The sequence below is a fragment of the Ornithodoros turicata genome, chromosome 4 (assembly GCF_037126465.1).
Source record: "Ornithodoros turicata isolate Travis chromosome 4, ASM3712646v1, whole genome shotgun sequence".
NCBI classification, from domain to species: Eukaryota; Metazoa; Arthropoda; class Arachnida; order Ixodida; family Argasidae; genus Ornithodoros; species Ornithodoros turicata.
In genome coordinates, this window is record NC_088204.1 from 54,346,462 (window position 1) to 54,373,927 (window position 27,466).

Below are 27,466 nucleotides of genomic sequence, written 5' to 3' on the forward strand. Positions count from 1 at the left end.
GTTCAGGTAGAGAATCTCGGCGGCAAACGCCGACAGAAGGGGTATTGGATATCCCCGCGTGTCGAGTGACGTGCACGCAAGAGTGGTTGCTACGGGAGTCCCTTTCGCTGCCCAGGTGGACGGGCAATCTAGCTTGAATGGAACTCCGGAGAGAGAATCACTGCTTGGTGATCGATACCATCTGAACCCTGGTGAACGCCGGACGCAGCCGTGGACAAGGTGGGAGAGCAACGATGAGCCTTGGCGTTCAAGTGAGTCCTCAAGACAGGGAGATAATGACAATTTGGAAGTGCCACGAGACTTCTTGGAGGGTCTCAAGTTCAACGGCAAAAACGACGACGCTTTGTTATTCCTACGTCGTGTAGAAGACGAGATAGAAACCTACGGCGTGTCCGACAGAGCAGCAATTGTAGCACTGCGCAAGCGTCTTGTAGGACATGCCCTTGAATGGGGACAGATGGCGGCTCGAACATTCCGTGACTGGGAGACATGGCGTCAAAAGTTTGTTGAGCGCTTCACGTCTACTCGGGGAATTCGAGAAGCACAGCTGGCTCTATCCCGCGTTGTAATGGCAAGCAATGAGCGCCCTGCAGACTATGTAGACCGCGTCCGTGCACTGGTACATCGAGCAGGATTTCGAGATTCGTCGCCGCAGTTCCTAACTACTATTCATGAGGGATTGCCAGCCCAGCTGCAGTGGCATACAGACGTCCGAGAGTGCACGACGGTGGAGCAGCTGACTCAGGTGTTGAATCGTTATTTTGATGCCTTAGATGACGTGACCCATCGCCAGAAAACAGTGGGTAGTCTACCCGGACAGGAGAAGACACCCAAGAGGGAAAGAAGGGTAGCGGCAGAAAAGGCTGATGACCAAGCTGACAAGGACAGGTCAGAGATTGTCAAAGAGGGTTCAAGAAACCAGAAGCCAAGCCAAGCGACAAGTCAGAAGGAGAAACGAAGTTGCTTCCGGTGCGGTGAGGTGGGGCATCTCATAAACCGCTGTCCACGACCGCCGAGCCCGCGTGACAGTGAACCTCTCCCGGAACAGCGAGTGACGTGTGTGTTGGTGTCTGAAGAGGAAGGCACCACGCGAGCTTTCCAGAGGACGGGCGTGGGGGACCCAGAAGAAGTGAGCTCCCAACTCAACGTGTGCGACCTCACCTGTGAGGTGTCAACATCTGTGAACGAACTGTCTGGACTTTATGACATCAACACAAGACCGGACAGGTTGCCCATGAACGACCTACACCACCGGCCAGTGATAGAACTGACGGTTGGGGAGAAAGTGGCACGTGCGCTGTTGGACAGTGGATCAGATGCGAACCTCGTATCCGTACAGTTTTTGCGGAATGCCGGTGGAAGGGTCAACACTCGTAGGGGCAGCATTGGACGACTCGAACTGTACCAACATGACAACAGTAACCTGACTACTATTGGTGGATTAGACATCGAGGTCACATGGAGAGATCAAACAGAGTGGATACCCTTCCAGGTGGTACCGGTACAAGCTACAGATTTCGTACTGGGAGCGTCATTTTTGGTACGCCACCGTCTGCTGACGGACCAGCGGGATCAAGCGACGTCGTTTGCTCAGACGGATGATATGATCTACGTTAGCAACCTCGTTGGTGACAGCGTTGCATCAAAATGGGTGGACAGATTCCCAAGTGTATTTTCGGACAGGATTGGGAAGACGGGAGATCCTAGAGACCAGTGCAAGTTGCACATGTCCGAGGGCCCTCCGATACGCATCTACCGCAGAAACCTCCCGGCAGCGTGGCAAAAGGAGATACAAGAAACTGTGGAGAAGATGGAGGCGGCGGGAATTATTCGGCGAAGTACAAGCGCCTGGTGCTCTCCCCTGCAGCCTGTCAGAAAAGCAGACGGCAGCGTTAGGATCTGTGTGGAGTATCGCGAGTTAAATAAGCGAGAACTCGGAAATGCCGCACCGTTGCGCGATATGCGGGAGATATTGAGGAGCTTTGCGGGTTCCACAGTGTACACAACCCTGGATCTACGGCACGGCTATTGGCAAGTGCCAATGAGCGAGGAAAGCATTCCATACACGGCATTCCAGGGCCCGAACGGCCTTTACGAGTTCACAAGGATGCCCTTTGGGTTGAAGTGTGCTCCCGGTGTATTTCAGGGCATAATGGAAAGAATTCTGACGGGACTGGTTGGGCGCACATGCTGGGTGTATTTGGATGATATCATCATCTTTGCAAGCGGAAGAGAAGAACTAGAGCAAAGGCTCACCGAAGTGCTGGAACGACTGGAGCAAAGTGGCCTTACTTGCAACCTGGAAAAGTGTCAGTTCTTCCGTGACGAACTAAAGTTCCTAGGGCGCGTCATATCAGCAAAAGGTGTGGAGATCGATCCGGCAAAATGTGCGGCTATACAGGAATACCCACGGCCACGTAACAAGCGGGAACTGAGAAGATTCTTTGGAATGGTAAACTGGAATCGCCAACACCTCGAACACGCGTCGTCAATAGCAGAGCCTCTTGCGAGGGCAACTTCACGCAAGAAAAAATGGGAATGGAGTGAAGAAATTGAGGACGCATCACTAAGCTGAAAGAGGAGATGGCTCGTGCTCCTGCACTAAGGTTGCCTGATTTCAGCAAACCATTCATTTTGGCTACTGACGCAAGCGCTGTAGGAGTTGGGGCTGTTTTATTGCAGACCGATGACACTGGGTTCGAACACCCACTGGAGTTTATGAGCGCTACTCTGACGGAGGCACAGCAGAGGTACACAGTCATGGAAAGAGAGTGCCTTGCGGTTGTGAGTGCCGTGGACAAGTTCCGGCAATATCTGCTTGGACGGCAGTTTACCGTCCGTACGGACTGTAGTGCATTAGTTTGGCTACAGGACAACAAATGCAAATCGGCACGCCTGGCCCGGTGGGCACTCACCTTACAGGAGTACGACTACACTATGGAGAAGATCAGGGGAAGTGACAACTGCTGTGCGGACGCTTTGTCACGCCACCCTACAGGTGACCTAGTCTCACCTTTGGTTGCCAACGGTGAAGAGAACCGTAGCGAGTGGGACTCGGAACTGGAAAGCTCCAACGAAGCCATCCTAAGAGTGAGCTCCCTTGATGTCAGTGCCGAATGGGCTTTGGATCAGGAAAATAGCCCTTGGATCGCGGAATACCGCCAGCAACATTCTGAACAATGTCAGAAGCTCGGGACCCTCTGGTATCAGTCGATAGAAAACGATGGTGGTAGCCATATGCGCCTGATGGTCTCAGAAGTACGAATACGCGAAGTCCTACGCGAATGCCATGATGCTGAAACCGCGGGACACGGCGGTGTCAAACGCACGTACCACCGGGTATCCGAAGAGTTCACCTGGCCTGGATTGCGGGGCATGGTGAGAGATTATGTGGCATCCTGTGTAATATGCCAAACAACAAAAGCAACAAACACCAAGCCTGCTGGGGTAATGGCTATCTGAGAACCTCATGGGCCGAACTATCGACTAAGTGTGGACCTCATGGGACCATACCCGTTGACAGCGGGAAGAAAAAGATGGATTCTCACGATCCAGGACACTTTCACGAAGTTTTTGTGGGCTACCGCATTGTCGGAAGCTACTGTGGAAAAGGTTGTGGAGCGACTAAGTTATCTTTTCTACGAGATAGGGGCTCCAAGGGTCATTATCACAGACAACGGCCCACAGTTTCGGGCAAAGAAATTTGGAGAGCTCCTAGAGCTATGGGGAATAGAGCTTCAGCATTCCCCTGCATACAGCCCACACTGCAATCCCGTGGAGCGAGGAAACCGCAACGTGAAGTCATATTTGATGGCGTACCTAGAAGAAAAGCACAAAGACTGGGACACGAAGTTGCCGGCACTCTGTTACGCTATCAACACCTCGCTGAACGAGTCAGTCGGGTATACAGCCATGGAACTTCAGTACGGACGGCGCGTCAGAACGCCCTTGGCCTCACGGTTACAAAGTGAAGATACTTCAGAGGTGCCAGCTGTTGAGGAACAACTTCAGCACTTCCGACTCCTTTGGAAGAGGGCGAGTGAAAATCAGAATCAAGCAAGTGCTCGCCAAAAGAACTACTATGACAAGTCACGACAGGAGGTAACCTACGAACCTGGGGAATTAGTCTGGATACAGACGATGACTCTGTCAGATGCCAGCGAGGGCATTGTTGGAAAGTTTGCACCAAGGTGGAGAGGACCTGCCCAGGTCATTGAACAACGTGGACACAACCTCTATGAAGTGGCTGAACGTGACGGCAAGCAGTCAGTTCAACATATCAGCCGGCTGAAACGCGCAACGCTGCGAACAGCAGAGGTTGAAGAGGAAGTTGGACATTCCTTGTAGTTCTTCATGTCGCGCTGACAAGTGTGCCCAGGTGTGATTGCTGAGCAACTTTTGAGTGTGTGGTTGTGTTTATTTGGTGGACCACGGAACGCTTTCGGAACCGTGTCCCGCTTTGGGGTGGGCGAATGTAGCGAAAGTAGCAGTTTATCCGAGCAGTCACCGCTCAGGGGTGGGCGCCTGTAAGGGCGTTTTTCCTGCACAGAACGATGGGGCGCCAGCGAGGCGGCGGAGAGAAAGACATGAGGAAGAGACTGGGGGAAGAGAGAGAGACAATCTAAGATGGCGGCATGACATGTAACGCGTGTGTGACGGTGTTCGAGGCTTTTCTGTCTTTAAGCAGTTTACAGGCGTGTATCCTATCATAATGTATCCCGGACGTCAATAAATTCATCCGGTGAGCGTTACAGTTGTCTATAGACGTCGCTTGTGACATTCGTCCTTTTTCAACATTGCAGCACCTTCATAATGTTTCCTTTCGATACTCTACGGCTCGCCACGGTGACTGTACATCGCATCTCGTCATTCTCAATGATGTGATAGCTCCGAGAGCACGGTTTCAACATTTGCACATTATAGTAGACAATGCTTGTTCTCGTCGTGTAGATAATGCCTACAATTGGCGTGAACCATGCAAGGCTTGTAACCAAGTCGTGCTGTTATTAACACACATTTTCTTGAAGAAAAAAAATGTGCTTTTGTACACAGTATATTCAAGTACTTTTGAAAAACAACTCACATAGTGTCATTTGCCTTGTGAACGATACTAAAGATCTGTGCAGCAACCTCGCAAGAACAAGTCAAACTCATACACCGTTTCTGACATGGTGTCAGAAACGGGATAAGAAACAGAAGAAGACAGAAGATCTCGAGAACAAACAATGTAGCGCAAAAGAACGCGGTGAAGACGGCGCCGGAAAAGACAGACAAGAAAATACACAACTAGGAATTCCGAAACTATGGCAGGCTGTGGTCTGAAAACGCCCAAGCCTTTCGATGTGTCATCGCAGTCGCCGAACACATTTGACGATTGGCTACAGAGCTATGAGTGGTATGCTACCGCAATACAACTGCACAAGAAACCCCCAGAAGTCAAAGTCGACAACTTCATGACAGCTATCGGTCCGGACGCGTAGAATGTGTACAGAACACGTTCCCTCAGCGATGAAGAAAAGAAGCAATTGGAAGTCGTGAAACAGAGATTGAAGGAACACTTCACGCCAAAAGCTAATCACGCCTATGAAAGATACAAGTTTAACGAGATGAAGCAGAAAGAAGGCGAGACGTTCAACGAGTTCCTTACCGCCGCATGACTTCAAGCGAAGAATTGTCAGTTCGGCGAGTTGACAGACGAGCTACTTAGAGACCGTATTGTCGTCGGAATCAGGAACAACGACGTCAGAGAAAAATTACTGAGCGATCCGACGATCGATCTGCAGAAAACCGTTAACATGTGTAGGGCAAGTGAACAAGCATCTCAACAGCTCAAAGAGATAGCGAACAAAGAATCAAAAGTAGTACACTCCATTACGAAGAAGAAAACGAAGACTACACAAAAGATGGACACAGAGATGAAAGAACAAACGCAAAAAAAGACAGGACCAAGAAAAGCGTGTACGTTTTGTGGAAGGTCCCACAAACCTTGGGAATGGCCTGCATATGGCAAAACATGTAACAAATGCCAGAAGATAGGACACTTTGCAGCTGTGTGCCGAACGAGTATAAACTTAGCGCAACACAACGTCCACACGATTGATGAACAACAAGACACTGAAGAGATGTACATGTCCGAATTAAAGAACGAGGAAAACAAGACAGCGTGGCACGAAGAAATCCAATTCAAACATGGAACCAAAGTCACTATGAAGTTAGACACTGGAGCCCAGTGCAACGTCCACCCATATAAAGTAGTGCAAGCAATGGGATTACAGGTGTTTGAGACATCTGTCAATAGGATCTCGTCCTGGGCAATCACGAAAAATTTCTGTGGTTGGAGAAGTAAGAGAGACATACATTGTACATGGACAGACAGCAAAGCTGAGATTCCTTGTTGTGGACTCAGATGTAACACCAGTTTTGGGTCATAACACGTGTGAGACCCCCAACTTGGTAAGAAGAGTTCACACTGTCCAAACAGTACAAGAGGACGACAAAATATTTCAAGGTATGGGATGCCTCAAAGACTTCGTGTATGATGCTGACATAAAAGAAGAAGCAAGTAAGACTTTTGTGAACAGGACACCAAGAAAAGTTCCATATGCGATCATGGAAAAAGTCAAGCAGGAACTTCTCAGCATGGAACAGAAAGGAATAGTTGAAAAAGTCGTGGAACGAACCCCATTTTGCAGCGAGATGGTCTTGGTGAAACAGAAAGGAAAAATAAGGATCTGCCTCGACCCGACCCAGTAGAACTCAACAAGTTTCTAATAAGACGTAATTACCCACTCAAGACTCTGGAAGAGATTGTTGCTCACCTCAGAGGAGTCAAGCGGCTCACTCTCTTAGATCTAAAGAAGGGTTTCTGGCAAATGAAAGTGTCAGAACGCACAAAGAAGTATCTGGCCTTCAGCACACCCTGGGGCAAGTACTGCTTCAAGAGAGTCCCATTTGGCATAGCTGCAGCACCAGAGGTTTTCCAATAGGTTGTCAGCAGAATCCTAGAAGGTATGCCAAACACAGTCAACTCCATGGATGACATCCTGGTGTATGCTGAAACAAGCGAGAAGCTACAAGAATATACACACAGTCGTGGAAGCACTGAAAGAAGCTGGCGCAAAGCTTAAGAGATACAAATGTCTGTTTGACAGCGATCCGGTCAAGTTTCTTGATCATACGGTAACTGCAGAAGGACTCAAGATTGACCAAGACAATGTAGCCGCTATTGATCAGGTCAGCGAGCCGAAGAACAAGACTGAACTCCAAACGCTACTAGATATGATACAGTATTTACAAAAGCTTGTGTCGAACCTTGCAGACAGGACGGCACCGCTCAGAAAGCTCATTACAAAGGATGCAGACTTCTATTGGACGTCAGAACAGACACAAGCGCTAGCAGAAATAAAACAAGCCCTGGAGACTGCCCCGACGCTGCAGTATTACAACGTCAATGACGCAGTAACCATATCAGTTGATGCCAGCTCCAAAGTCTTGCGAGCAGTACTGTTACAAGAAGGAAATCCTGTCGCATATGCATCTGCATACTTGCCAACTTGGGAACATCCAAATTAGGTAGATTTCAAAAGCGGGGGGGGGGGGCGGTAGGACAAAACCGAGGTTGGGAGGCTTTTATTTACATATGTAACAGGAGCACACTTCACCCCAGCAGGCTCATCGGGCACAAGTTTCGCAGCAACCGGCTTTGTCCTCTCCAAGGATCTATCTGGGTGTCAAGCTGTGACAAGGCTATGACACTTTCTCCACGGAAAGACACAAAACTATGTCTCTGCTCTCTTTGCGATGCTGAACTGCTCTCACGCTTAACACTACTGTGTGTTTCCAACTCCCGACGCTGCAAAGCGGTACGCTTTGCACCGCACACAGCGGTCTCCTCTCAGCAGAACAATACTGGTCCGTTTCCGATACGAGAGTGCTGCTTCTGCGGTGCTGTCGCCCTGCTCATTCCCCACGACACCATAATGGGCTGGAACCCACTGGAGAACTAGCCTGTGGCCTGCTGCGTAGACAGTGTGGTAAGCCATTAACACGTCTGTGACGAGGGGTGCGGATGGGCCTCGTATGCCGGAATTTTCAATAGCTTGAAGTGCAGAGTTGGAGTCTCTGAAGACTGCCCATTGCCGCGGGGTAAAATCAGCGATGTGTTGTAGAAAGAAAAGGATGGCATAGAGTTCCGCTGCTCTTCGCAGAGTTCCACATAAGACAAAGACATTCAAGAGGCCATGGAAACCACAAAAGAAGGCTGGCCATGTGACACAAAAGGACTCAGTGAGACATTAAAACTATACTGGTCCTTTAGAGATGAACTTGCAGTTTACCAGGACATACTCTTCAGGAATGACAGAATTGTCATCCCCAAAGCATAGAGGAAAAGACTACTATCCCAGATACATGCAGGACACCTTGACAGCAAGAGTTGCCTAAAGAGTGCACGAGAAACAGCATACTGGCCTGGCCTAACAACAGACGTCAGAAATTATGTAGAAAGATGTGAATCATGCCAAGCTACAGAAAGAAAACCAGCAAAGGAACCACTCCACATGAAAGAGATACCCGATCCACCCTGGGAAAGAGTAGCGTCAGACCTATTCAGTTTTGAAGGACGGTCATATATTCTCATAGTAGACAGCTATTTGGGTTACCTGGATTTCAGAAAACTACGTGGACGGTCTGCACAGGAAGTTGTCAATGTCATGAAGGAATGGTTAGCCACTCACGGTATACCAAAGGTCCTTGAAACTGACAACGGCCCCTGCTACACAGCGAAGCAGTTCAAGAACTTCTAGGGAATTCTATCATGTCACCTCAAGTCCGAGATACCCACAATCTAACGACCACGCTGAACGAGCAGTGCAGACAGCCAAGAGTGTACTTCCAAAATGTGCCTTAGATGGAAATGACATACAAATGGCCCTCCTCAACCTATAAGAAACACACCAAGGAATGAGGGCTGGGATCACCAGCACAGAGACTGTACAGCCGAAAAACAAAGACAACCATTCCAATGCACAGCAAACTATTACAGCCAAAGGTAATACAAGGTGTGAGACACAAAGTGAATACTGAACGTGACCGTCAGAAGAGGTATGGTGGTCAGCACACAAGGCAAGCACCAAAAATGACTGTAGGCCAATCAGTCAAAGTGTGGGAAGGACACCGACACTGGATTCGTGGTACGGTCATACGACAGTTGGACGAAACCCGTTCAGTAATTCTTAAAACACAGGACGGCCTACATCGCCGCAATACATCTTTTGTCCGTCCAACAAAAGCAGAGCAGTACAGAACAGACACTCAGACAAGAAGTGCTGAGAATTGTGTGCCACAACAAGTCACCCATTCAACTTTTGACGACGACACTGAAGACGACAGAACTCTGACCAGGTCTGGTGGCTCTGTCAAGCCGATGGTGAGACTCTAAAAAAAAACTTCTAGAAAAAGAGAGAAAAGGGGGGGGGGATGTCAAGATCGTAGGCGCGCCTATCGACATCGGCATCTCCAAGCCAAAGAAGGAGCCAAAGCCAGACTCCAGATCGTTCATCAGATGTACTCGATATGTCTTTGTATAGGGACATGCCTTTGTAACTATGTAATCATTAAACATCGTTTTTGACAGTTACCATCCCCAAAACGTTGGTCTGTCCTGCTTGGAGCCAGTATTGATATCGCTGTCCCATCAATTGCAGAAGTGCAAGGGTGCAGGCGAGCTGGTACATTGTAAAACGACGATAAAACCTGAGACACGGAATAGAACAAAGACGACACGACACGTTCTCGTGTGTCTCTCGAACGTGTCGTGTCGTCTTTTTTCTATTCCGTGTCTCAGTTTTTATCTTCGTTTTACCATCAATTGCGCCCATCGAGGTAAGAAACTAAGGAGATGCCCTCAGCGGTCTGTGGTTCAACTTTAGCAAATTTGTGGCGCTGTCGAACCCTATGACACAATTTGTTTACAAACAGGGAGAGGTCTATTGTTGGGTATAAGCGAAGACGATCTAGGCGTGTTGCTTCCTCCGCAGGTAACTCAAGATCTAACTCAACTGCTCACGCGTGCTGCACCTGCGTAATGCTATTTTGTGTCCACAGTAAATTGAAAGTAACTCGTTCTTTGTTTTAGGTAACTCAGTAACTGCGAGTTACATTTCAGGCTGAAGAACTTCATTATTAACTTAGTTACATTTTTCACACGGTAACTTAACTTGTAACGAGTTCTTTTTGACCGGTAACTTCTCAATCTATGAGGCTTTGTACGCACAGTGCATGGATCTTTGAATCAGCGCTTTGTGTCCAATAAATATTTATTTTACCCAAAAATCTCTTTAGGTATTTTGAATACCGTATAACGGCGGCAGGCCTGAAATCCAGTAGAAGTCGATGGTAGCCAGGGCCGGTCGAAAGGCCAGCCAGACATTCAGGCTCCCGATTGGTCGACTGGTTGTGCATAATATCCACCACGTCCAATTTCATTGGTCGTGTGCCCAGTGTTGTGTGAATTATCTCAAACTATGGGCTCTATGGGGAGCTGTTAGAGCCTGGTGGTGCTGCGCCATTGCTGTGATGTAAACGGACGTAATATTTGATATTATTCATAAGTGCACACACATAGAGGTATACCGGTATAGCCTATAAGTGTATGTACTTTAGGCCTGTGTACTATAGCCGTGTGCAACACATATTTATTAACAGTACTGAGACCATAACTGAGAAAACAAGCTCGCTCACTGCAAAAGTCTGATGCAATTGGGCAAACCGACCTCTGCAAAACAAAATAGGAAATCCAAGAGGCGTGAAGCAGAATGAAACGTTCACTCAAAGGAACTCTGTTTATAAATGAATCCGAGAGGTAAATGGGGGCTACGGAGAGCTTCCCTGAAACCGTGAAACAGCAGCTGACCGACAGGGAGTTCATCTTCTTTTCCCATTCCTCCTCCCCATAACAGAGCTCAGCCAATAAAGTTAGTGAAATAGTACAATACAATTGAAAATTGGTCATTACATTTACTATCAAAGTATGATCACATACGCTTGTATTACATCACTGGTTTCAACTCGTACACATGAATAAATAGCTATTCGAGCCGGTTGTGTCCCTCGTTTACGCTACCAGGGTTGAGGTCTTTCGTTGTGAGATTATAATATTCAATTATGCTGTTTAGAAACATTGAACTAAGGGGATGCTCAGAGCAGGGGTTTTAAGCATGCAGAGTCTCCGGCTCTTACACTATACGATGCAGACGCGATACGAACGGTATTAAGAGGCCCTGCAGAAAACCCTGTTTCAAACAATGCTATCTTGTAAACGGGACGTACGATGAGAGATCATGCGTTGCTTTCAATTCTAAAGGGAACATGAGAGTACATACGTCTTTGCAGATCCCCTGCGACAGCGTCGCACACTTCTGTGGCTGCGTCCTTGCAGAGGCGGAACTTGGCAATAAACTGCTCCTCGTCTAGCGCTGTAAAGGCGTCACGGTGTCTGCGAAAGACGCGTGTCCGTTCATCTTCGCATACGCCTGCATCAGCGAAGAACAAATAGATATCCACCATGTTGATGCCGATGCTTGTGTGAATGACGAGAGGTTTACCGTCACTAAGCTATCGTCATTCCGTGCCGACCTCCTCGCGTCGGTATGACGGGAACGACATGTCCAGCAACAGCATTTCGAGTGCATGTGTCCAAATAGGTCATGTCATAGGCACGTTGTCATAGAAACACTGCCGAATGCCGACACCCTGAGCTCGCCAGCAACGCACCCCAGGTGCATACTGAGTTGAACGTCGTAGTCATTTCGAATACTGTCCAGGCGCGAACGACGGACAACAAAACCAAGACACGATACAACAGTAGTTTATCCAGAATTCTTTGTCTGGGGGGTTGTTGCGAGTGTATGGGGGGTAGTGGGTGTGCGGACAACATTCACAACACTTATTTGGAACAATCTTTATTTACGGTGGAACTCGAGCAATATATTACTCAATATATCACATTCAGTTTCGTACATCGCAAAGTTATGCGACAAACATAAATAAAAGGCGATGATAAGGTAGGACTTCCGCCACAACCAAACTAAGAAAACGCGAAATATAGGCGTAGTGGTTGTCATTCAACGGCACTACTTCTCCGTCTTCTCAAAGGTTTCTGTGCGGTGTACTTCACCATATATCAAGGGCTCTGTCAATCACGTCTTCACAGTTGCTATTCTCTTCTTCATAGCCGTTCCTGATGCATGGAATGGCAGGCCCTTCAATAGATACCTTCATGAGGGCAGCCACGTGCTCAGGGAGAAGCCGAGAACGCTCGGACGACAAAATTCTGTTCATTACAGAGAACCTCCTTTCAACACCGGCCGTCCCTATTGGCCCTATAGGCAAGAGCAGAACCTTCTCGGCGACTGCCGATAAGGCAGGAAACATCTCTCGCCTCTCTTCTGAACACGCCAATGTGACGAGGCTCTCGTGACTGGCGATGTCACCCGGATACCGTTTATATATTTTGGATTCTGTGGACATCTCATCCTTGCTTGTTCTGCACAGATCAGCAACGGCAGTGAGATCCGTCATTTCGCTTCTATTCTTCAGCATTGTGTGGAATTTCGCAAGTTCTTGAAGCTTATCTGAGAAACGAAGTTTCATGTTATCCGTAACTGTTGTCCTATCATTCTCCGCAACCTTTAAGAGAGCGCTTTCAGCGGATACGTCGTGCTCCACATGAATCCCGCTGGCTTCTGCCTTGCTTAGGATGTCGTCCGGCTCACGTCTCAAATCACGAATGTTGATATCTTCCAGTTCTTCTATCACGGCATTTATCGCATTCGTGGCTTCCGAGATATTCCCCTTGGATGACTGCAGTGTCCTACTGCGGATGGCCAGTCGGGAAAGTAGCGCTGCGAGCAAGACTAGAATGAAGATTGTGGAGACCTTTGGGAACACAAGAAGAAGGCCGCCAGCATCAGATGAGTGGTCCCCAGCTTCCACATAAATATGTTCAAGGGAAGCACAAATGTCGGCATAATGTTGGACCACTACTTTAATACTGCCGTGGTAGGAGAGCCATCGCGTTTCCCCAGGCTGGACTAGCTTGTGTGACATGCCGTCAAGCGCTTTTTCTGTCTCCTGGAGAACAGACAGCCTTTTATGGCTTCCCCGAAACAGACTGTATAGAGCCTTCCGACTGCACTAAGCACGCGCTTAATTTCGGGACTTTTCCTGCAGCTGTGCACAAGAGCGAGTTGCAGTACGTGACCTCTGCAGTGCACGAAGGTTAAATCCGGTGAGTAGGCCTTAAGTCGTGCCTGAGCTCCGCTAGTACTGAAGTTTGCTCCCCCATCGAACGAAGCTGAGGAAATGTCGCGAGGGTCCAGACCGAGCTTTCGAAGCTCTAAAATCATGACAGAAGTAATTGTTTCTGCATTCGTTACCTCAAGGGGAATGCGGTCCTTGGTGATACTGGCGACAGCCTCGCCGAAAGCATGAAGAAATCTAGTTATGCTCGTCGATGACAGCCGATGAGCGTTCCTGAGACTGTTTCTCACAGCACTTGCAAGTGCATTTGATTTGTCCACTGATGTAGCTGATGCAACAAGGTCTGGCCAGTTTGAAGTGGTATGCGGTATTTCTGACCGAAACAAGTAGTAGGCCAGCTTAAACAAACTCTTCAGCACATCGGTTTGCATGTCTTCCTGCTTGTTCGCCTGTATGAGCAGCTGCGTCTGCACGTCAGGGGCTTGAGATCGAGACGCCATAGCTGACAATGCCATCATATGTACCCGGCTTTTTTCATGCTTCAGAGCTTTGTCAGTCAGTTTCCTTGATGACGCCAAGGAAACCAGCTCCGTTACCCGTGGTCCTGTCCTCTTCGCCGCATTTTCAAGACACACTTTGCACCTGTACCCCTGGGGAGTCCTTTCCATCCACTTGTGTCTCTCGAACAGAGATGGTTTTCGGGTGTTGCCTTGGCAGGTCGCGACTTCCTGGGACGAAGGCAGCTGTGTTCCTTGTGTTTCAGGTCGTTCTCCGGATGTAGACGGCTGCTGTAAGTCGGCGCAGGCAGCGAATGCATCAACAGGCCTCTCACATGGATTTTCTTGGTCCTATGATACGGAACAGAGAAAGCGAGTAGTTGCTTACAGGTTTGACTTGAAACGGGGAAAATCAGAGTGCCCTCCATAGCATTGACGACCTGAGCGCAAAGTTACCCTAGGACGTACTCGTATTGTCGCCTGACTTCTCGATCTATCAGTGATTAGTAATTAGAATGCGCCTTAGCACGCGCCTTAGACGTTGTCCCTGTTAAACAATCAAACAGGCAGCGGCGGACATCACTCGCTCAGGCGAACTAACGCTAAGGAATTCACTGTAAAACTTACGTGCTCGTCACATTTCGCTCCCTTTCCTATTTCTCTTCTTGCACTTGTTTCTTACACCAAGCCTCAATGGATCCTTGGCCGTGATCTCGCTTCATTTTATCTGCAGCAGAGCAAAGCCACTGCCACCAATGCACACCTTTGCCTCGAAGATGCGTCGAAGAGACGCGGCGCGGCGTCTACTCCTCCGAGAGTAGCGTTCAATTGTTCTCCGCGCGTCTGTCGAAATTGGCGACGCGCTTATGCACATGAGCTGCATGTGTTCGACGAGGACGCGTGTCAGGACAAAAAGTACTGTACTGCTTCCGATACGCGGTCTCGGGTTATGGTGGTTGGTGGTGACGTGCGGTGTGGTCTCTCGTGGTAAATAGTACATGTCATGTGCTTAAGCATATTTTGCCACAGCATATCGAGGCCTGAGCCTGAGCTTTGCCTGCAGCTTTGAAAATTGTCCGCTCCGATGCCATTGCAGCGCATTCTATATAGGCTGAAGAAAACAAGAAAATGAGTTACAAAGCGTCTCACTGAACATCAAAACTCGGAGCTGAGTCTAAAAACACCACGAAGCACCTCGAGCTGCAGTTTCTTTCACCTTTCGCAGTTTCTTTCACCTGCTACGCGGAAATATTAAGAAAAGATAGAGAGGGTCGTATAAGTACTCGTACAATTTTTTTTACCCCTTGGAGAGGGGGCAGCGGGAAAAGTGTTGGGGGGGGTTCGGGAAATTTTGGGGGGTTGTTGGGGGTTGTTAGGGGGGTCTGGATCAATCACTGCGATACAAGCAGCAGGCAATGCGAATCAAGAAACACAACAAAATCGAGATGCCTTCAGTCAGGCTCTAAACGTAGTCCCACGAGTCTGAAGAGAGCCAAGGTGACCAAACGACGTTGTCTAGACTAGAGCTCCCGAAGCACTGTGGCTGCTCGAAGGTACAGCCGGTATCCGCTACGAGTGTCGCATAGGGAACACCCTACGTAAGAAGGTACCGTGACTTTCCACCCTTGCATGAATGCGTCAGTGAAGACTTTGTAACCAGATGGGGTGACGCCGCGGATACAGCTCCTCCTACGAAGCACGGGGGAACAGCATGAATAAATGAGCGTCTTTTCGTTTTCTTGCCTACAAGGATGGCGTCAGTCGGAATAACCTCAGCAGTAACATCATCGGAGGAGAACGTAGCGCATCCGCCCGTGTCACAAGGGTCTGAGAAAGACAGATCTGACTTAACGTCCCCTTCTGCCAGTGGTTTATCCAGACCACCCTAACAACACCCCAACAACCCCAAAAAAATTTCCCGAACCCCCCTCCCCAACACTTTCCCCGCTGCTCCCTCTCCAAGGGGTAAAAAATTTAGTTATACGACGCTCTCTATGTTTTCTTAATATTTCCACGTAGCAGGCAAAAGAAGCTGCAGCTTGTGGTGCTTCGTGGTGTTTTTAGACTGGAGTCTGGTGTTCTGGTGTTTTGCGTGGAGAAATTTTTGTACACTCATACACACATTCATACGACAGGAATCGACGCAAGCGGCAAATGTTGAACATGAGAGAACTGATCTTCTGAGGCTGGAACAACATAGAAGGGACAATCACATACAAGGCCTCAAGTTGCCTAAGAAATTAACGATGAAAGATGAAAGTCAGAAGATGAAGATGAAAGATGAAGCCTTGTATGTCATGGTCCCTTCTATGTTGTTCCAGCCTCAGAACATCAGTTCTCTCATGTTCAACATTTGCCGCTTGCGTCGATCCCTGTCGTATGAATGTGTGTATGAGTGAGCAAAAATGTAAGAGTGAAAGGAGGATGAGTGAGAGAGGGTGACTGGTTTGTCCCTTCAGATGACGCGCCCTGGAAGTCACTGAGAAGGCGTGTTAGCTTCGCTCAATTGGTAGAGCCCTGGACCGGTAATCCAGAAGATGTGGGTTCGAGTCCTACAGCTGGCTAACCTTTTCAGTGACTTTCATCTTTCATCGTTCATTAGTTCATTTCTTATTCAGGCCTTGTATGTGATTGTCTTTTCTATGTTGTTCCAGCCTCAGAACATCAGTTGTCTCATGTTCAACATTTGCCGCTTGCGTCGATCCCTGTCGTATGAATGTGTGTATGAGTGTGCAAAAATGTAAGAGTGAAAGGAGGATGAGTGAGAGAGGGTGACTGGTTTGTCCTTTCAGATGACGCACCCTGGAAGTCGCTGAGAAGGCGTGTTAGCTTAGGTCAATTGGTAGAGCCCTGGGCCGGTAATCCAGAAGATGTGGGCTAGAGTCCTATAGCTGGCTAACCTTTTCAGTGACTTTCATCTTTCATCGGTCTACCACTGTTTTTTTCAACGTGAGTCCGCATTCCGCATCTATTTTAGGCTTTATCGCAGAAAGCATGCGCAGCATAGAAGAAAGGTGCCCACGTGCTTTGAATTATTATTGTGTTCCCACTTCATCAGGTCACGGGACAAAGTGCTTAACAGAAAGCAAGCCAACGCGTTAGCTACAACTCTGGTGCAACGTATATGAATCACGCCGAACACTGTATTCGCTACAGAATTATGACCTGAAGGCGCACTTCATGCGATACCGATCACTGAACACTCATTCCAAACGCACTGGCAATCACAAGCGTGTTCAGATCTTCAGAAACAAAAATCACAGAACAACCACAAACCTTCAGAATTGCGCATTGCATAATTGCGCATGCATAATGTAATACCTGAACGGTATAACATGGTTTTCTGAAAACTTAGGTGTACAACGTTCCGTATCAGTGTATTCCGGCATTGTGCTCCTTCATTCTCTCATATTGGGGGTGAAGGAAAGACGCGACTCCGAAGATGCACAACGATCAAAATAAAGAAGAAAAAAACGGTGCTCCCTCGCGAATTTTTTGCGGACGATATATCGAACAGATTTTTGTTCCGAAAACGGCTCTGGTATCAAGCGACCGAAGGCACCAGGTGCTCTCATTGTGACAACTTCGTAGCTTTTATAATTTAAAAAAGTTAATTATTGAAAGTTAATTGAGACATTGCCTTAGGAGTTTGCTAATGCCTCCTAAGGAGTGCCCTTCAGCATATGATATATTGCAATTGATTTCATATCGGAAAAAGTGATATACATATTCTTAAAAAATAGCCTCGCATGTAGCTTTTGAGTCCCTGTATATATACATACAACCAAGACATGGAACAAGGACATGTTGACTTCAGTCAACAGTTGTATTTTATAGTGCAACTCTTACTATGTGACAACACGCAACTTTAATGGCCACCTATCTGGTAGGCTAATTTTGTTCGCTTATGTAATTGCTTTAGTGGTAAAAAGTCTGACAAGCAGGACGACATGAAATATATTTATCATTTAGGGTACAAGCTTTCACACAGAGTCTTGCCGAAGAAGCCTAGGCTCTGTGAAAATGCTGTTACATAGATATTACATCTCTTTCTGGTTTTGATATTTATTTATTTATGAATATTCCTCAAAGGCCCTTGAGGCCATTACATGAGGGGGGACATCAACGTGGGTTAGACCGTTCAGACAGAAGTTACAGGGAACACGCATATTTGAAACACATACTCCGCTTTTCCTTTGGTTCCCCATCAGTCTTGCGTTTTTTTTTCTTCTTCTTCTTTCAATCATCATCATCATCATCATCTTGCTCAAGAAGTTGTTCACTGTAGCAACGGTACACAATGTCACGAAAGGAGTGCTCATCTATCGTTCCGCAATCCTCATTAAAAAGGACTTTAGTGCTGTGTTTCAACACAACATATTTATTTATTTATTTGTTTCCATCAGGTGATGGGTGGAGCCGGGCTAAAAGCTCATAAGAGCCTGAAAGGGTGCCGCGGCTCCACATTGCAGTAACAGTGCTCAGCAACTGTACAAAAATAAGTAGTGTGAGTTAACTATAAATAGTCAGCACATAGTCAGCACTATAGTAGTCAGCACATTCAGTAACATAATGGCACGTTCTTGTAATCATTGTAGGCTAACATCAATCAGATATAGTACAGCATGACCAGTCAAGCACATCAATTTCGAACATACATGTTTTTAGTTCACGAAAGCAAATGTTTAACATATCTATCTTGCTGTGGTGCAAGCGATTCAGAAGACGAGGAACCATCACTTGTAATCTGTGGTTGCCGTACTTCGAGCGGGAAAAAGGAATTATATAGGCGTCGGGATCTGTAAATGTATACCCTCTTTTGTTCGGATGCACATCGGCTAATGTAAATAAATCATTGAGAGTCCTTACCAACTGCTTATATGCTATGGGCAGATGGAATGTGTATCGCTTCGATATAGGCAGCGCGTTGTGTTTGGTATATAATGCCCTAGTTGCGGCGTCATAGGGAGCACTGTCCATAATACGTACAGCTCTCTTCTGTAGGAGCGAAAGTCGGTGAAGGGCAGTTTTGGTAGCGGTGCCCCATACGAGACTGCAGTAATGGAGAAGTGATTGAATAAGTCCCTGGTATATGAATCGCTTGCTCCATACGGTTAGTGTGTATTTTGGCCTCTCAAGTAGGCCCAGGGTTCCACTGATTTGTGATGCAATACAGTTTATGTGTTATGATGTTATAGTGTTCATGCCACAATAGTTTACTGTCGAACATAACCCCAAGTATTTTGACGCGCTCCACAAACTTGACATAGGAGTTCCCAATGTGTAGGCTTTGGTCCAGGGCGGAGTCAGAGGTTGTATCTGACCCTCGTGGAGTAAACAGGGTAGCAACAGTCTTATCTGCGTAATTGGTTGTAATGGGCCCATGCATCAATCTCTTTTAGTATTGCATTTGCATCCTGGACGATTGTCTCATACGTTTTCTCACTTATTAGTAGGGATACGTCATCTACGTACAATACAATATTCGGGTGTATGGCCATAATATGACGTCAGGAATAATAATGGGCCCAATATAATGCCCTGTGGTATGCCTGTCTTAACCCCAAGTTGTTCTGATTTAGTCGTGTGGTCGAGGGAAAGAAATTGACAGCGGTGGGATAAATAGCACTGAAAGAAGGACACGCTATCTCGGCGTACACCATAATGATTTAACTTCGATAAGAGCCATGAATTATAAATTGTGTGAAACGCTTTTGAGCAGTCTATATAGACACCCAGTGCCAATTCCTGAGGTACCTGTTGAGGCACCTGTGTGCTGTGGTTTTGCCTGCCGTTCTGATGTCTTACTGACTCCACTGACTATCGACCCTATTTAGCATCAATCATCACCTCATCATCAGGACACATCTCATCCTGCCCATTGTGCCTTGGGGTAGTGGGCCGCACCTTATATGGCGAATTTCCCCATATAGGCGAGAGTATTTTGTGTTTTCCCTAAAATGTGTGTAGTACTTTATAGACGACCTTTTCTAGTACCTTAGAGAAATGGGGAAGGATCGATATTTGTCTAGAGTTGGTCAGGGTATTACGATTACCTTTTTTTGAAAATGAACTCATTGAACTCATGAACCATGCATCATCCTGCATAACCATAAATCATCCTAAATACAGACGCTGAATTATTGTAAATGCGATAAACGAGCTGTGCGAAGAGGTACCAGAGGTACCTCCAATTAGGATATTGGGTACTTGAAGCCTGTGGCAGCTTCTGTGGGAAAGGCTTGCCAGATCCTGTTCACTGCACAGGCTTGGAGGACCATGCTCTTGTTTTTCCAAGCTTGTGCCAAACTCACCTTGCAAACTGGCGATACGCAGTGTACCCCTATCATCTACACAAATGTACATAAAATATAGTTTAGGCAAATAGGTAACCGGTCACTGCACAGGGTGTCCGCAGTGGCATATTCACATGTACCTGAGAGTCACTGTAACTTATCTGCACACACCATGTATATTACTACACATGCTGTATTTTTTTAGAAACCAACATTTTTTACTTTTCACTGAGTCGACAAGCAAAACGATTAATATCGCTAAAATCCTAAGCGCGGGGCAATACATAAAAAAGTGACTCAAGACACAGCACACTGAAAATTACACAGTTGTCTATATTGTTGTTCCCAAGTTCATAGTTGTGTATTGTGTCGTCTTTTTATGTGCTGCACCCTGTACTGGAGTGTTTAGCGACTTCAGTGCAGGACCGAACCAATATTGAGCGCCCAAATTTTAGCATCGTTCGACAAGAACACATGTGACTTACTCGTGAATCTGATCGCTCATAGGTTTGCGATGCCCACGGAGTTGAAAATATGCCACCTTTAGAAAAGTCGTATTGAGGCATAGCTACTTTACTGCCGCGCACAGCAAAAATATTTCGCGTCTGGCTTGGAGGCATATTTATACCTTCGTAATAGATGCAAAAGAAAGATTTGTGGAACTTCTGGTCAGAGTCCCTTTGTGCTTGTCACAGTGCCGTGAAGCCCATTGTCAGGAGCATATTTGAAAGTAGTTCATGGATGCACTTAGTGCACAACTTGGTTCGGTGTATGACCGTACGCCGGATGCACCTCCGACTTTTTTACACGGATCATAAAGTGTCTTCGTTCACCATAAAAAACTCTACTCCGCTCAGACTTGTGCAAAAAGGTTATATTATGGTGACTTTTTCAGAGAAGACAACCATGGCCCCCAGGAGCGATCTACGCTGGATCAGTGGCGAGACTTAATGGAACTGCAGACAAGGAGGAGTATGTCACCGTCTCTTGCTTGACGAGTACTGTGCTTTGAGCACAAGTATGCCGTCTCCGATAATACAGACACTAAGTATAAGAGAGCTAGTTTCATGCCATTAATTTATTGGTCAAGTAATGCTTCTTCTGCAATGCGGCACCTGCCGAACCTTTATTCATAGAAGAAAAATAAGAGAAGTCAGCTGGTCAATTTCAGTTGAAGCACTGGGGGGATATAGACTTGAAATACGCGGAGAGGTTGGTTGCCGCTATGAGACGCCGGCGACTCCGCATTCATTTGCGGTGGCTGGCGGAAACACCAGCATCACTGAGACGCTGGAATAGTGACAGCCAAAGGGTAAGTAACAGTATGACAGCCAACGTCGAGACGCAGTCAAAGTCGAGAAGCCCCGAGCGTAACCGTCTTCACTGGTTTGTCACTCGACGATGGCAGTATCCTACGTTGTGTTCAACCGCTTGGCGTCCTAGATAAGCCTCGACCGGCGAAGGAGATGCAATCCTGGTTTCGGCTTATTTGTGTACAGCTAAATTGAGTGTTGGATAATTCAAGGCACGTTTACCAATTTTTTAAACATAGAATGGCCTTCAACGAGCTTTCAATGTCGCTCACTCTGATATCTCGCTTTTACCATAAATTCCGCAATTAAAGAGCTAATCAATGAATTTTAGGTAATTGATCACGTTGTAGTCACATACTGTCTTCGCGAAAATGGCCTCTTGGTCGCAAACTGACTGCAACTGACTGCAAACAAGACATTTTTTGCTGCCCTCATAACTTTTTATAAACATTTTGTACATGATAACGGAAGAAGAAAAAAAAAAAAAAACTCCCTGGCGAGCTGCTGCTCTCTTATGGCGCAGGACTGCCAGAACACGATAGAAAGTAGTTGTCCTGAGCCTGGAACATACAGACGGACAGACGCAATACAAACCTCAAGTTGCCTGGGAAAATGAAGCTGCCATAAGTTCCACGAAATTGCGAGGCCAAGCAACAGTTGGGAGCGACCGCTGTCATACTAAGTCGGTTAGCGACGCATTATGAGGCTCCTCTCGGGACTCTATTATGCCCATTGTCTAAATATTTGAAGGCACACTACGTATATGTGCAACGCCCATCCTAACGTGATTTTGGCATCCGCAGCTTGGTGTTCAAGTACACGCAGGAGGGCAATACCAAGGATCTATCCATTGGAAGGGCTACAAAAGGCGCTTCACTAGATATTGTGGTCAGGTTTTTTAGCAAGACCGCGATGATCTTCGTGAGCACTCAGTCATCGCCCCATACCTACAACCACCAAGCAACCATCTACTGGGGAGTGATGGAGATCGACGGCCTGAAAATGATGGACTTCAGCGTGGTATGTGTTTTCCTCGCAATAAACAAAAATGTACGTGAGGAGCAGCGAATAGCGCAAAACACAAGGGTAGTCAAAAAATATTTGGGTAGAATTTTACATTACAAGTGAACGAGTACATTGTTTTATCTAGCATAAATTGCTGTAATGAAATAGAGTTACTGTCCTCAATATGGGCAATTTGAAAAATTGTTAAAACTTTGACGGGTTTGTAACTGCTATCTATTTATTTAATTCAATTACTATATTTTCACAATCGATGCAACCCTCAGTGCGGTGAGCAAGGCAAAGAAGGAACCATGATCATTGAGGCCATTCTATATGAGGCACCAAGACGAAGAATGTAATTAGACAACTGCACTGAACTGCAAACCAAATAATTTTATTTCCGGCAACCGAGGGCGCATAAATACGCGCAGGAAAATTCCTTCCCTGGGGCTCTTTTCGTGTCACGAGTTCTTGTTTAGGGTTATCAAACCGTTTTGTTATCTTTAAGTCGTCCACATGAATGTTGTTATTTCCTCCTAAACAGAAATTGACGGTTTACCGATATACCTATCACCTGCTTTTCTGATTTCGTGCGCCTCCCGGAAGAGAAGACTACCCTCTTCCTTACACCGGGAATAAAGTATTGGTTCCATTAACTCTGCCCTACGTCCTACATTTGCCAACAAATGGTCCCCCAGCGTTCTGTGTTCGTGGGAAGTATTAAATGAATGCGGGTACTGATACGCCTTGACACCTGCTTCATATGAACTTTACCACACTTCACTGTATACTACGCCAATACGGCAAATTTGTTCCCACGATTAATTTGGAAACCCCTTAGTGCATCGATTCCCTATTGACATTGTTCATTTTAAACAATCCAACCAGAAACTCTTTTTTAATACTACTTGCACTTTTTATCACTTTTGTTCCTTGGCACGTCCAACAACCCCAGGCCGGCAAAATGAATCCACAGACTTCCACTGTGAATCCACTCAATCCACTGATGATAATCCTGATCCACTGAATCCAATGAATCCACTGTGGCGTCGCACATTTATGCAGAGTTGTTGTAACCAGGTTCCTTTTTTGGTAACTTGGAATTGAACTTGGTACTTTTGCGCCGTGGCAACTTTCAGAGGAACTCGTTTCTTTGTCAGGTAACATTGCCAAAGTAACTTAAGCTAAGTTCCACTGGTACTTCCCTGTGTAGTTCGCTGTCTGTTTCCCCGTTCGTCCAGTTCCCAGTTCGTTGTCCGTGTTTCTGGCGCTGCCGTGACGTTGCCCACATACGTGAGGCCGACAACGGCAAGCCCTATCACCACCACCACCACCACCACCACCTGGCGCTCTCAGTTCAGATGTCTCAATACCAACTAGAGCACTGCACAATCCCGGGCTTACCCGAAAGCTCGAGCCCGGTCCGGCCCGCAGTGCCGGGCAGGGCAGGGCTTTGCGTTTTTTATGCGGGCCTGGGCCTGGCTCGGGTTTCAGTCACCGTGCCCGGGCTGGGTACGGGCTTGACAACGCCGACCATGGCCGGGCATGTACGCGAACATATTTGGCGAGACTGAACAACTGCATTTTAACGACTTTTTCTTTTTTTTCATTGGGTATGGTGTATCATGGTATTCTCATCTGAGAACTATCACTTTTTTATATGTGATCATGCTTATTTCCTGTAATGGGTATGGATTTCACGCGTGCACTAAAACATTTGGGGACGTTTGGTGTGGCGTGCGCGCTGAGCAAGTCCGGCACGAGGGTGAGTTAGGTTAGGTGTTCTGACATATTTTGTTCGCCTGAGAGTTCGAGAAGCGGGAATAACACCGGTACATGCGCAATAGAACGAAAATGAGTCTCTCTTGATCCGCAAGGTACATACACATCGCCCACGCGGAACTGCGCGCTGCCTTCCCAAGCAAGCAAGCACCGATCACACAGCGTCTTGCCGGCAGAGAAACAGCCTGTAAAACGCAGAGCGTATATCCTCACTCTCCACCAATTAGCAGCGTCCTTTTCATCTCTGCGCTGTGCTCTTTCAATACGCGGATTTGGAGGGAGACCAGAGCAGAGACCAGAGCATAGCGCACATCAACAGAACCCCAGGTGGTCCAAATTATCCGCATTCCTACCCTGCGGCATGTGCAACATGTCACCACACTGCGCAGACAAAACTTTACGTGTAACGTCACAGTACCATTTGTGCTCTTTAGTAAATCTAGATACGCCTCCGAGCATCGAGAACACATAGAGCAGAGGCGGGCTGCGACCGGGCCTGAGCATGGAAACAGTCGTGCTCGGGCCGGGCCCGGGCTGGAAATCTATAGAAGACGTTGGGCCCGGGCTGGGTGCGGGCCATAGCAGCCGAGCCTGGGCCGGGCCTGAAAATTAAGCCCGTGCGCATGCTCTAATACCAACCAGCCCAATCCTCAACCATTCTCTAAGTTCCAAGTTGTTTTTAATTCGGTTTTCGCTCACGTGTACATATTTTCTTGCTTTCTTTCTGGTTCTTTCATGGTATTTTATGCTATAAAACCTGATATTCAATCAATGACAGTATTCTATTCAGGAAGTGCTAAGTGGAAGACAAACTTTTGGACATAAACGAAAACGATCTAAGCGTGTTCCGCTCCTCCGCAGGCAACTCAGGGTCTAGCTGAACCTATGTAGTGCTATTTTGTATACGAAGTAACTTGGAAGTAACTCGTTCTTTTTGACGAGTAACTTCTCCATCTCTGTATTTGCGTCGCGACATAAGCCACGGGTATTATTATCTTTGCTTACTTTCTGTACTCTTATCTTTCTGTTTGGGGTTCTTTACTCGTTTTAACACCCGGCTGAAAACATCATAAGCCAGCCAATATTTTAATCTACAAATTTGCGCCTTGCTCCTTCCTATCATCTTGAGGCAACACGACCTATTGTGTCCTAAGCTAATTCTATAATATGTACTTGTGAAATTAAGATCACTGAGTATCAGCACCGTTCTCCTGTTACAAAGAGGGCACTCGACGATCATCCCGAAGAAGTCCTTCGTACCTCAGAGCCGACGGACTCCAAGTGGACCCGTTCCTCATGCCGTTTTACTTATCTGAACATTCCCATTAACCCAGCACAACAGTACATTTGAGCAGTCCAGCAACATGATATCAAACATTTTATTTCGTCTATAGCTGAACGTCACAGCATCGTATCACCTCGGAGAGTATCATAACGCAATGTAACACGACGGCAAGGTTTTGCGCAACTGAGCACTTACGTGTCTTTAAAAACATCATGTCCAACACACACATTTCACAAAGAGTAAACTCACTCACAATGTCTGGACTGCGACGACACTGGGATAATCGGCGATCATCTGCTGCTCTATGTTTCGTGACTCGCGATGTCTCGTCCATCTTGCCCTCCTTGCGTAAAAGTTGGCGCCATCCAACTTCGGCGAAACCGCGTTTTCATCATCTCATGGCAAATGCGGACTCCACTGCCAGTCGCCTCATGCGATCTTAACCTGCAAGAAGTCCCATGTCAAAAACACTGCTACAGCAGCATGTCACTGTGATGTGCGCCCCGAAGTAGTATACGCATAGTTTTGCGCACAGCGCCGACGGAAGCGCTCTGACTGCACATCTTGCATTTTCACCATCAACGTTGATATTGCCTGCGAAGAGGGGTAGAAGCATAGGTAACCGCGTAGTAAGAACGTGAATGTCACAGATTGACTACATACCTTAACCTGGTTTACCATTTTTTTTTTACATATACCTGGTATACCTTTTGCACTGACAGTGTAGAAGCAGCTGTGTGTCAAGTGCACGTGGCATTAATACTGGCTAGAGGCTAGGTAGGTTCTGTATATAAAAGATCAAACGAAAATGTATACAGTTTCTTCAGGAACTCTATCTATTGTTCCGCATACACTTTCTATCGAAAATAGTAACGAAATATTGATTAAAAATGGATTGGGAACGGATAAAGGCTCGATAGAATTCCTATACCATTCCAATCTGCCCTGTCTACATTTTTTACACAATTTGTATAGGATACAGTAAAAACGGCAACATCAAAGAGTAAACAGTAAATGTTCGCGTTGCCTGAAGTCATAAGTCACAATATTGCTATTAGCATTTATATCCATGTTCATATATGCACGCGTCATATGTATTGGTTGTACAGCGAAAAACAAGTACCACATGTCCGTTAATAGGAACTTCCGTGCCTAGTATAAGCTCTATAGAGACTGTGTAGAAAGTTTATACATTCTAGCTTCTGAATCCTGTATAGAAACTGTATAGAGCTTACCAGTTAAAAACCCTAAACAGCTCCTATACGTTTCCTATGCAGAAGATTGACACTATAGATACGATAGATAGATTATCTACAGGTCCTCTATAGAAACTAGAAAATCATTTTCATAGGGGGAAACGGGTCAAATCCTGAAAATGGCGCCCGAGTGACGCCACTAGTTTGAGATCAATAGTCCACATTCCATCGCTTCGTCGTTTCGAAACAGACTGATTAATCCGTTGGCGGAAACGCTTCCACCTATGTACACTCAAGTGATACATGGAATGCAAACCCAATATGTTAAAGTAAGAAGGGCCGTATGAAGACGCCACGGTCTCTGTACTTTCGAGGTGTCATTCATAAACATTTTGAAATCTTACGTACTATTTTGCAACTCGAACGAAGTGCCCTGCGCGCTGCGGAAATTGCGTACCAACGCCTGCCTACCGTGCTTTGTTTCGCCTTGGTGACCTTGGCTCATTGGCCCTTGGCAGGCTTTCGCGGCATCAGAGGCACCGGATACGGCGTGCTGTCATTGTTTGACGAGTGATGTAAAACGGGCTGGTTCCAAACTCCCATTCGTTTCGTGAAGAGGGGGGGGGGATATGTTTATTCAAAAAAGCAGAGGGTTTCCTTGACTAGCTGGGAAAAGTTCGGGAATTTACAATTACAATTTGGCAGACACCCTGAGATAGTGTCGCTACGCCTAGTGAAGACATATGGTAACGCTATACCTGCCCTCCGCAAAACCAGTGGTTTCGGTTTCGAACTCTCGTTTCAGGGTCAATCAATATGTTATCAGCATCAC

General features: G+C 46.8%; 1 protein-coding gene and 1 pseudogene across 2 annotated transcripts in view; both read left to right on the forward strand.

Moving 5' to 3' along the window:
- The window catches only part of LOC135391555 (uncharacterized), a 202,718-nt gene that overhangs the window by 163,245 nt on the left and 12,007 nt on the right, over window positions 1-27,466 (forward strand). For both annotated transcript variants that reach the window (XM_064621853.1, XM_064621854.1), the window contains 2 exons: window positions 20,949-21,025; window positions 22,170-22,386. In XM_064621853.1, the coding sequence (XP_064477923.1) occupies window positions 20,949-21,025; window positions 22,170-22,386 (294 nt within the window). The remainder of the gene's footprint in view (window positions 1-20,948; window positions 21,026-22,169; window positions 22,387-27,466) is intronic.
- LOC135390505 (uncharacterized) lies at window positions 5,304-6,986 on the forward strand (annotated as a pseudogene).